The 11707-nt window shown below is 41.0% G+C and overlaps 1 protein-coding gene across 2 annotated transcripts; it reads left to right on the top strand.

Annotated features, from left to right (window-relative positions):
- Positions 1-709: 709 nt before the first annotated feature.
- On the top strand, positions 710-10761 carry txlna (taxilin alpha). 2 transcript variants are annotated; one of them, XM_060865640.1, is made up of 11 exons: positions 710-862; positions 1791-1963; positions 2107-2358; positions 3532-3623; positions 5077-5247; positions 7416-7610; positions 7772-7891; positions 8081-8155; positions 8255-8347; positions 8537-8632; positions 8769-10761. In XM_060865640.1, exons 2-11 carry the CDS (start codon positions 1798-1800, stop codon positions 9087-9089), a joined length of 1581 nt encoding a protein of 526 aa, XP_060721623.1. In that variant the 5' UTR covers positions 710-862; positions 1791-1797; the 3' UTR covers positions 9090-10761. The 2 variants fall into 2 exon arrangements, with proteins under 2 accessions (XP_060721623.1, XP_060721625.1); XM_060865642.1 differs by having other exon boundaries at positions 782-921.
- The last annotated feature ends 946 nt before the right edge of the window (positions 10762-11707 follow it).

Below are 11707 nucleotides of genomic sequence, written 5' to 3'. Positions count from 1 at the left end.
ACAGCAATTCTTCCAGGTCCTGAAGCAGCAAATCAGCCCCAGAACATCACACTACCACCACCGTATTTTATTGTTGGTATGATGTAATGATGCCAGATGTAATGGGACACACAAACACCTTCAAAAAACTTTTGTCTCGTCAGTCCACAGAGTATTTTCCTAAAAAAAAAAGTTTAGGGGATCATCAAGATGTTTTCTGGCAAATCTGAGACCTGCCTTTATGTTCTTTTTTGCTTGGCAGCGCTTTTCGTCTTGCTAATCTGCCATGCAGGCCATTTTTGCCCAGTCTCTTTCTTACGGTGGAGTCATGAACATGACCTTAACTGACTGAAAAAAGTGAGATCTGCAGTTGTTTGGATGTTATTGTGGGGTCTTTTGTGACATCTTGGATGAATCGTCGCCGTGTTCTCGGGGTAATTGTCGGACGGAAGCTCCTGGGAAGGTTTTTTGTAGATAACGGCTCTCACTGTGGTCCCAAAGCTTTAGAAATATCTTTATAACCTTTTCCAGCCTGATAGATCTCAATTACTTTCTTTCTTACTTATTTGTTCCTGGATCTCTTTAGATCTCAGCATGATGGATCTCTTTGGATCATTTCCCTGCTTCATAAACAAATAAGACCCATGCATGTTTATTATGGAGACTGTAAACATATGGAGGGAACTCTGTGTTTGATGAAAGTCTGCTTTTGCTTTCTTTGGCGCTTCTTTTCCCTCCTCATTGTGGCAGCAGACTCAAGCGGAAACTACCGAACTTTTTCATCCTCCAATCAGGTTTCAGTCTCTGCTTTCTGTTTCCGGCGTCCGTTGGCAGAAGAAACAAGTCCAGCTATAAACATTCCTGGGAGCGCTTTAACATTCCGGTAGGGATTTAACCTGTGTTGTACTTTAAGGAAAACATTTAGGAGGGATATTCTAAAGTGTAAGTGTAAAGTTTTACAGTCTTAGAGACTGTTTATGGTTTGGTTTTTAGCTTGAGTGCTAAGCTAACCTACCTTACAAGCTAAACAAGTTAGCTCGTTGGGCTTGTCAGGAAGCTAACAGGCTAGCTAGCTAACAGAAATTAGCTAACATGGATAGATATGTCTGTTTGTAAGAATAACTGGGCGAATAAATCGTTAAAACTCAAGGAAACAACGGTCTTTTGACGTGATTTTGACTTAATAGCTTTGTTGATGAGCAAAAGACAAATTAATGAATATGCAAAATTTGTCCGTGTCGTCACATGGAGTAATTAATTTGCATGTTCATGAAATTGTCACGATCGTTTGCATATTAATAAGTGTTAACACGACGAGAGGTTTAGTGAGGACCTTTAGAATCATTAAATATTCATCCGAATTAGAAAAAAAAGAATTGTTTATAAGAAATAGGCTTCGGTCTTGGCAGCACAAAAATATTTTACAAACGTAGTTATTCAAATGAGCTATTCACGTATTTACGTCATTTACATATAATGGTGGTCTGTGATTGGGAACATTAGGAACAATGCACAAGTAAGTCAGTCAAATCTGTAATTGCTGGTGGTGAATTGAGTGACTGATCTCTAACAACTTGTTTAACCAGCAACCGAGATGGAGAGAGAGATCTAAAGTAGGACAATTGCTTACGTGTTCTCAAAATATCACTGATTTGTAGCCAGATTTAACTCGAGATATATATATATATATATATATATATATATGAAACCGGATACTGCTCTTACTTCATTATGATATTTTTCATAATTGTCATATGATTAAAAACCTAGCGTGTGTGTGTTTAATATTGACCCCGGTTGCTTGTTCACAGTTGAATAATGAAGAGGCAGGACACTGACGACCAGGTGGTGGATAACAGTGGAGAGTCTAGTGCAGAGGGAACATCAGAGACTCCGGCGACTCCTGAAGGCACTGAGAGCCCAAAGGAGCAGAACACGCAGACAGATAGCTCTATAACTGTTAAATCTCAACCACACAAAGCCTGTAAGTGATCGTGATTCGTGTGAAGCCATACTTCCATGCTTGCAAAGATTAATTGATTTCCTATATGTTTGATTACAAGGCATGTAAGTAACTTTTGTCCTGTATGTTTTATTTTCCTCACATCACATGGTCTGTGATTGAAGCTGGATCTCAATCTACCTCCTGTGATGTGGCTGAGGAGCTTAGCAGACAGCTGGAGGACATCCTCAGCACGTACTGTCGGGCAGATGGAAGCGAAGACAGGGCCGTTCCTAACGGCCAACCTGACGGTGCCGAGGTCAACGGGCTGGCAGAGAGAGAGGACAGCAAGTCAGAGGATGCCAGTCTGAACGGCAGCAGTGGAGCAGAGAAGGACCAGAAGAAGCTTCAGGAGAAAAAGAAGGTTAAAGGTCTGGGTAAGTGGAATTTAGGGGTCAAATAGAAGAGATGTGTATTTTGATTCATCTTGAATCTGAGGTGGACAGAAACAGAATAGTTGTTGTTTTTTTCAGTCTTTGTCAGAATCAGAATCAGATTTATTGGCCAAGTGTGTCGACACACACAAGGAATTTGGTTCCAGCAGTTTGTGACTCTCAAAAGTACAGACATAAATAACACTATACTGTACAAACTATACAAGACAATGCAGACGATGAGATACAATATAGACGGAATGAATATTAAATACGAATATAGAATATGAACGATCAGTTGTGTACGTAAAGTGTGGGAGTGCAAATAACAATATTATGCTTTTTGTACAATATATAGCAGCAGTAGTGTGTGTAATATATTCAGATGATTTGTTGACTGACAGTCCTGATAATGCAGTACTTATAGATATGAAGCAGTGAATATAATTATGGTGAGTTGTGAGTAGGGTGATTGCCTGGGGAAAGAAACTGTTCCTGTGTCTGGCAGTTTTAGTAAGCAAAGTTTTGTAGCGCCAACCAGAAGGGAGGAAAGAGTTTGTGTCCAGCGTGCGAAGGGTCAGTGGTGATGTTTCCTGCCCGGTTTCTGGTTCTTGTATGGTACAAGTCCTGGGGAGTGGGCAGGGGGGCACCAATTATCTTTTCTGCTGTTTTTACTCTGCGTTGCAGTCTGTTTCTGTCCTGTTTTGTTGCTGCACAAAACCAGATGGTGATGGATGTGCACAGGACAGATTCAATGACTGCAGTGTAGAACAGCATCAACAGCTCCTGTTGCAGACCATACTTCCTCTAATTGGTGTAGAAAGTACATCCTCTGCCCAGGAAGTCTGTTCCCATGATTCCTGTTTTTGGCTGTTTCACTGGAGTGAAACCCGACGTGTTCTTTGTACATTGTAGCTCACCCGCCACAATTCTCAGTGTTTCACATGTTCTCCTATGCTTTTCTACTCAGAGTGCTTATTTGAGAGACCATAGCGTACATGTCAGCTTGAACCAATCTCACCAGTCACCTCTTAGAGAATAAACTGTTTGTTTCAGCATTTTGTTTATTACCACGTGATTCTTACCAACACATGCAGCGATTTCCAGACTAACTGGAGTTCTGCTCCGGTGCGTTTCATTAAACCGCTTATGCAGTGCTTTTTCATCTGCTTATAGGAAAGGAAATAACACTGCTTATGCAGACACTGAACACGCTGAGCACTCCCGAAGAAAAACTTGGTGGTCTGTGCAAGAAGTATGCTGAGCTGGTAAGTTTTCATTCTTCTGAATTAGTTCTGATAAAAGCAGGAGTAATGTATATGATTTAACTTTATTTTGGATTGTTTTGGATGTATAGTGCACGTGTCCTCTACGACTTTATCTTCTTTAGTCTGCGTTAATAACACGTCTAAGTCACGAATCTGTTTCAGTAACAGAAATGTCCGTACAGGCAATGCCTGAGGCAAAAGACACCTTGGCTGCTAGTATCTGTGCAATTAATTGTGCAGAAAAGTGTGACATTTTGTCTACCTGCCTTGGTAATGCCATTTCCTCCAGGCACTCGTTCTAGGGGTTGCAGTGACCTTTAGAGGAGACTTGTAAATTATCAGGGTGCTTTTAGTTCTGCAGTCCATTTTGCAATCACAGAACTTGACAATATTCAGAGGAGTTTGCAGTTTTTCAAAATTTGGGCCGAGAAGCGTCCATGACATCAGCACACCGTCACGTGCTTCAAACATGGTCACCTCTCACAGAAAGTAATTACATGTGTCTTCACAGAGAGGAGTTTAAAAGAAGAACCTTGTGCTTGTAATTTCACCAATTCAGTTTTCTGTAATAAAAAAAACCCCTCAAAATTACAAAAAATTTTGGGGGAAAAAGCTGCAGCAAAAACTCCACTCTACTCAGTCTGTGTGCATGTGTAAGCATCATATTGTCCAGTATTGGTGTGTTAGTGGGACTAACTGGGATAGTGTGTCCTTAAGATGTCATCTCGACACACACTTACGTTGTTTGTTCTGGGTAGCTCTGTACAGAACTTGTTCCTTGTTAACAAACTGCAGCACAGAGCCCTTTGAGGCTTGGCACGCACAGCTCTGCCATTTCAGTTGATTGATTTTATACGTCAGAGCCAGCTAAGCCAGGCGGACAACCATAACGGGATGTGCACTGGAGATTCCCCATGCCTCTTGTGTTTGTTGTTGTCATAACACATAGTAACACAATAAGATTTATTAGAATCATCGTTAAAATCTTTCATGTCGACGTATCTGGGCGAATATGTTTTCCATGACATGGCTTCCGCAAGGTGTTGGAAACATTTCTGTGAGATTTTGGGCCATGTTGCATCACGCAGTTCCTGTAGCTGAATGTGCGAGCTGTAAATCTGCTGTTCTGCCACATTATAGCACAGATGCTCTATTAGATTCCGAGCTGGTGACTGGGGAGACCACTGAGGTTACACAACTCGCATGCTCATGGAACCCAGTTTGGTGCATTATCAAGCTGGAAGTATCCATTATTAGATGGATAAATTGTGGCCATTAAAGACTGCACCTGTTCAGAAACCACTAAGGCATTGATATTATGATGCCCAATCTGTACCAAGTAAACTTTCCCCACACTAAATCTGCCTGATTCATGGACTTTATTGCCTCACTGCTTTAAATAGTTGTGGGACAAAAAAAAAGTTACTTTTCCTAAAATGTCTTTCTCGTTCAGCTTGAAGAGCACCGCAACTCTCAGAAGCAGATGCGAGCTCTGCAGAAGAAGCAGGCCCAGCTGATCCAGGAAAAGGACCACCTGAGGAACGAGCACAGTAAAGCCATTCTGGCCCGCAGCAAGCTGGAGAGCCTGTGCCGTGAACTGCAGAGACACAACCGCACACTGAAGGTACACACTCACTTGATTAACTCCCTCCCACTGCTCGAGAGAATACACACCTTCATACCACACAAGTAGCAGATCATCGTTACTGTGAAAGAGCCCGTAGATGGAAACTAAAACACCAGCTGTAGATAGCCAGGTAATTAAAGTACAGTGTAGAGAACAAAAAAAACATCTCTTCTGATTGTGTGTGTTTTTATTTCCAGATTTGTCTGTCCTGCGTTTTATTAGCTGATCTGTGTATTTTAGTCTTTAAGCCAAACACGTCCGGCATGATCATGAAAGCGTTAATACACTAGCCAAGAGACATATAGCAAAAAAAAAACAAAATACAATCCAACTTGCTCTGGAGAGAGCAGACACCCTGGATGACTCACGCAGACATGCACAATGAACCTGAGCACAGACTTGTTTGTAATTCTGCTGACAAGCAATTATCATCATTGCAGGAATATTAGGAATGTTATTACCGTAATATCAGAATCAGGTTTATTGGCCAAGTGTGTTGACACACACAAATAATTTGGTTCCAGCTGATTGTGACTCTTAAAAGTACAGACATAAATAACATTATGTTCTCCCCGTGCCTCGGGGGTTTCCTCCGGGTGCTCCGGTTTCCTCCCCGGTCCAAAGACATGCATGGTAGGTTGATTGGCATCTCTGGAAAATTGTCCCTAGTGTGTGATTGCGTGAGTGAATGAGTGTGTGTGTGTGTGTGCCCTGTGATGGGTTGGCACTCCATCCAGGGTGTATCCTGCCTTGATGCCCAATGATGCCTGAGATAGGCACAGGCTCCCCACGACCCGAGGTAGTTCGGATAAGTGGTAGAAAATGAATGAATGAATGAATGAGTTATGTACATAAAGTGTGGGAGTACAAATAACAATATTATGCTTTTTGTACAATATATAGCAGCAGTAGTGTGTGTAATATACAGATGATTTGATGACCGACAGTCCTGATAATGCAGTACTTATAGATATGAAGCAGTGAATATAATTATGGTGAGTTGTTGATCACGGTGATAAGGGGCCTGGGGAAAGAAACTGTTCCTGTGTCTGGCAGTTTTAGTAAGCAAAGTTCTGTAGAGCCTACCAGAAGGGAGGAGCTGAAAGAGGTCCAGGGTGCGAAGGGTCACCCTGTGGTATATGGGATAATACGTTAATATAATATGTTTTTACGGATTCTGTTCCCATCAGTTCCTGACTTTTTGGACTGCTGGATTGCTTTTCTAATATAGCTGTTAAGCACTCACATCGCCTTGATCAGAGCTTTAAAAGAAAACCCTAAAGATTGTGAAACACTGCTGTTGCTTAATAGGAAAAATTGTTCCCTACGTTTCTCTGAAAATGAAACTGTCTGCCTCGATTATACCGTCTGACGTCATAAAAGCGTTAATATTTTAATATTACGTCAACAACAATCTTGTGTTCTTTATACTAAGGTTGTGGATGCTACTTGTTTCTTTAAAGTCCTGTTAGATGTAGGATTACGTTTTATACAGTTTTATCCAGATAGTAAGGATTTACTCCAGTTCTCTGAAATCTTTTAATAAAAAGTGACACTGTAACATGTTTTATAATGGTAATCTATACAAATGGGGTAGAAGCGAACATCTGCATCATCTTTCTGAAGTTAGAAGGCTCTTGCTTGTTGTACATATCAGTGTAACATACTGTTTACTGTCAGTAGTTTCCAATTTCTTTGCCATGGTATGCTGATGCGGGGGGGCAAGGTGGCTTAGTGGTTAGCGGTTAGCACGTTCGCCTCACACCTCCAGGGTTGGGGGTTCGATTCCCACCTCCGCCTTGTGTGTGTGGAGTTTGCATGTTCTCCCCGTGCCTCGGGGGTTTCCTCCGGGTACTCTGGTTTCCTCCTCCGGTCCAAAGACATGCATGGTAGGTTGATTGGCATCTCTGAAAAATTGTCTGTAGTGTGTGAGTGCGTGAGTGAATGAGAGTGTGTGTGTGTGTGCCCTGTGATGGGTTGGCACTCCGTCCAGGGTGTATCCTGCCTTGATGCCCGATGACGCCTGAGATAGGCACAGGCTCCCCGTGACCCGAGGTAGTTCGGATAAGCGGTAGAAAATGAGTGAGAGAGAGAGTGGTATGCTGATGTATGTCACACCTGCTGTTGTCCCTTCTGAATCTGTGGCATTTTGCTCGTCCTGGCAGGAGGACGGCGTGCAGCGCGCTCGGCAGGAGGAGGAGAAAAGGAAGGAAGTGACCTCCCACTTTCAATTAACGTTGAACGACATCCAGGCGCAGATGGAGCAGCACAACGAGCGCAACGCCAACCTGCGGCAGGAGAACATGGAGCTGGCAGAGAAGCTCAAGAAGCTCATCGAGCAGTACGAGCTAAGGGAGGAGGTGAGTACCGAAGAAAGAATTGTCGAGGGTTAACGAAAGTGTTCTGAAGAGAAGTGCTGAAAACTGTATTGGGACAAAATTGATTGCTATATTTATACGGTGTCGTCATCATCATCATCATCATCGACCAACCCCTGTGCCTCATTTGTTCTTTGTTGCAGCACATAGATAAAGTTTTCAAGCACAAAGATCTACAGCAGCAGCTGGTTGACGCAAAGCTCCACCAGGCTCAGGCGCTGCTCAAAGACTCGGAGGATCGACATCAGAAGGAGAAAGAGTTTGTGAGTTTAAAAAGAACTAGTATTTAAAGAACGGTATTCGTGTTGATATGGACACAGCACACATTCCTTATAATGCAACTGTAATATTTTTTTGGTGGATTTATTTATTTATCCATCTATCCATTACTAATTAATCATGTATGTGTAATTTGTATCGCACTATTTATTTATTTTTTCCTATTTCTCCAGCTGCTGAAAGAAGCCATGGAGTCACAGAGGATGTACGAACTTATGAAACAACAGGAAGTTCATCTGAAGCAACAGGTGAGGATCAGGCTCATTACACGCAGAAACGTTTAAATAAAAATCAGCCAATGCACGTCTGTATAATGCACGTGTGTTTATCGGGTCTGCTTCTTTCAGTTATCGTTATACACAGAGAAGTTTGAAGAGTTTCAGAACACGCTCTCCAAAAGCAACGAGGTGTTCACAACCTTCAAGCAAGAGATGGAGAAGGTATTAAATCTGTATAATGGACTCTTATTTCCTCTTCATAGATTCATGGGGTGGACTAAATCCCCAAGGTGCCTTTATGTTAGAGTTGTTGTAGTAATGATTGGCTAACATCAGTTCTGCACTTAACCAGGTTTTAAGCTCAGATGGGTGGAAATCTCTGTCCCTTAACGAACGTACGCTGTCTTTCAGATGACTAAGAAGATTAAGAAGTTGGAGAAGGAGACCACCATGTACAGGTCCCGATGGGAGAGCAGTAATAAAGCCCTGCTGGAGATGGCTGAAGAGGTACTGGCTTTAATTATAATTTCCTGTACACACTATAACATTTAGTTTCCCATCAAACGCTGTGTTTAGTGCTGCCGCTCCACCGCAAGGTTTTTCCTAAAATGGTATATTGTCGTCTTTTTTTTTTTTTGTGTAGAAAACCCTCCGAGATAAGGAACTGGAGAGCTTGCAGGTGAAGGTACAGAGGTTGGAGAAGCTGTGTCGTGCACTGCAGATCGAACGCAACGAGCTGAGCAAGAAGGTTCAGGACCTCAGTAACCCAGCGGATGGACGGGGCTCGGAGGCTGAGGCGGAGACCAAACCGTCACCGCCAGCCACAGACTCAGCAGAGTGTAGCCCCTCGCACACAAATGACCCACAGCCAGAGACTCCGCCCACCGACCACTCTCAAGCGTGTCACTGCAGCCCCGTCGCAGGGGCCGAGTCGCAGAGGGAGACGTGTTCAGCCCAGGACTGAGGTAACGGTGCAGTCGCTGGGTTCGTACCGCTCACAATCTACCCAGCAGCTCCCCGTCTCTGAGCTGTCTCAGCATTTCTGGGGCGTTCTGTCAGGGAAGATTGTGCCTTTGAGATGCTGTGTTTTAAACTTTTTACCCTGTTGTGTTTTTTTTTCTTCCCTACTCTCCCTTTATTCCTCTTTTTCCAACACTTTGAGAACTTCCTGTTTTTGAGATCCTACGCTTAGAGGCACTGAGCACCACTGCTGCTTTGGAATGCTTACCTTGGAGTGCTCTTCTCCTCTTCATAGTTCTATTTAAGTGTGAGCCTCAAGTCCTGTCCGCTCGGCTGAATAAAAACTTAAGAATGTAGGTCGACGGTTATCTATAAACTGTAACCCAGGTAAACCGCTTGAGCTCCATATTATTGCTTATGATATGAACAGCAGCTGTAGTGCAGCAAAATATAAATTCATCACATTTAGCGTCAGGGTTGTCTTTTTGTTTTTGTTTAATTTATAGACATATTATAAGGGTCTGCACACACTATTGTTTTTTTTTTATGTAAACAATCATGTAATCATTGTTTTGTTTGGTTTGGTTTTGTTTTTCTCGCAGTCATTTAAGATACTAGTCTCGATTCGTGCTTTTAAAATGTGCACTCAGTGAAGGTCACGTTGAATTCAGTGTCATCACATCAGATCTTTTAGGAACCAGAACCCCTGTTTTCCACCACGTTGAAACAAGTTTGCTGGAAACATGTGCTGCTTCGTGATATTCTTATTTTCCCCCTCATGAGTATAACACATTCATAATGTAACGTCTTTATGTAGTTTATTCAAAACTCTATATACTGACTTTTTTTTTTTTTTTTTAGGGTGGGATACATTTAAATTGGACTTTTCTTTCGTAGATCTTTGCGTTTCTCGACACCACATTTGACTTGTGGCTTTGAAATTGACCGTTGAAGTTTAAACACCTGCTTCTAGATCAATCCAGAAGAGAGCATGCACTCGATCGAGGCCGTGACCACAGAGGAACACGTTCGCGGTGTTCTTCTGTCTGGTACATAATAATCACCACTTTTCTCATAGTGGAACTTTATTTTCTCATGTTCCTGTGATTGTAAACTTGGTATAAAACATTGTGGAGATAATTTCATGTACAACCCAGAAATCCAATCTGCTGTGTGACCGGGTTAAATAAAGCGATTTTAAAACTCGGTCAAACTCTATGCAATTCTAGTGCCGTTCACCTTCTGTCTAGTAAATCGAGGGTTAACATGCTAACAAAGGAATGTACATTATTATAATCTCCTCATTGTGGCTTCAGACTTAATGACATGAAGTCGTGTCTGGTGTGACATACATGTTATGTGTGGTTTTATTTTTTTCATACCAGGGCATCATGAACTTTATAGCTTCATTAATCTGAATACTAAATCTCCTACATGAGGACCTACTTCAGTTTAATAATAATAATAATAATAATAAAAAAAGCTGGGTTTATCTTGTTTATCTACATTCCTTCTTTTACACAATAACAGCATGCCACATTTCCTTGATTCCTTCTTGCCATTAACACTGGACACACCCACTGTTATTGAAGGTACCAAAGATCTTTTGTTTGTTTGTTTTTTTGTTTTTCACACCCTGTAAACATGATTTGAAAAATTAAAGGTATTACACATAATCTGTCCGAGTCTGAATTCATTACTTATTGTTTTTGTTTAAAACTTGCCATGTGATTGTATTACTTTATTACCACAGTGATGTCAGTCATGATTCTGATTGGTATGGAAGTGTAATTTTCATATTACATCATGTAATTATATTTATGGTTTTTTAGTTTAAAAAAAAAAAATATATATATAATATAAAAATAATGACACACACACACACTTTTTTGGCCTTCAGTTTAAACAGAAGAAGAAGAAAAAACACTATTGTTGTCTTGGCTATATGCCTCCCTACAATTACTCCATTCATCCTTCTATCCGTTCTGGCCGGTCTCCTCCTTCTTGGGTGATGAGAAGCACCCTGTTAGCATTACACTGCCACCACCATGCTTCATGAAGGCTTCACCATGCCCAAAAGAGACTCTAGGAAAGAAAGATTTTTAAGTGAGGAATATTAGAGGCAGGTCAGGAAAATTTATGATTTACATTTAGCACCTTTGGGATGTTTGGGTATTTTTTGGGAGCCATTATTAATATTCTGGTTAACAAAACCAGTGCTGTTTAGCATTCTCTGTTATTTGGCAACTGACAAAGAAATGCCAAAAGGCTTCTTTTTAAGCACTATTTTTTTATATTTAATATTTAACAATTTTATTTATTTAACAATTTTATTTTTATCTGTTTCATTCATTTGCAGTACACTTAAAACATTGAGATTTTTATTTTTAAGATTTTTAAGTTTAAATAAAAAAAATATATATATATATATTAATCTAACCATGAAGCCACCCTTTAAATGCATATAACATTTTTCTGGAAAGGTAAAAAATCCAGTCTGTCCAGTGTTTAGGTACAGACTGAAAATTGCCCCTAATTATACACACGTGTGTGTGTGTATGTATGTATGTATGTATACATATATAACTTAATTTTTAAGTATGCCTACTTAATTTTTTGAGT

The sequence above is a fragment of the Tachysurus vachellii genome, chromosome 3 (assembly GCF_030014155.1).
Source record: "Tachysurus vachellii isolate PV-2020 chromosome 3, HZAU_Pvac_v1, whole genome shotgun sequence".
NCBI lineage: Eukaryota > Metazoa > Chordata > Actinopteri > Siluriformes > Bagridae > Tachysurus > Tachysurus vachellii.
Note: the sequence above shows the minus strand (reverse complement) of the source record. Positions and strands in the feature narration are given on the sequence as shown.

Excerpts from the sequence above, each read along its gene's own strand:
- txlna (XM_060865640.1), top strand. The coding sequence starts at position 1,798 with ATGAAGAGGCAGGACACTGACGACCAGGTGGTGGATAACAGTGGAGAG. Across the intron at positions 1,964-2,106 it reads ATCTCAACCACACAAAGCCT|CTGGATCTCAATCTACCTCC; the intron begins GTAAGTGATCGT and ends CTGTGATTGAAG. Across the intron at positions 2,359-3,531 it reads AAAGAAGGTTAAAGGTCTGG|GAAAGGAAATAACACTGCTT; the intron begins GTAAGTGGAATT and ends ATCTGCTTATAG.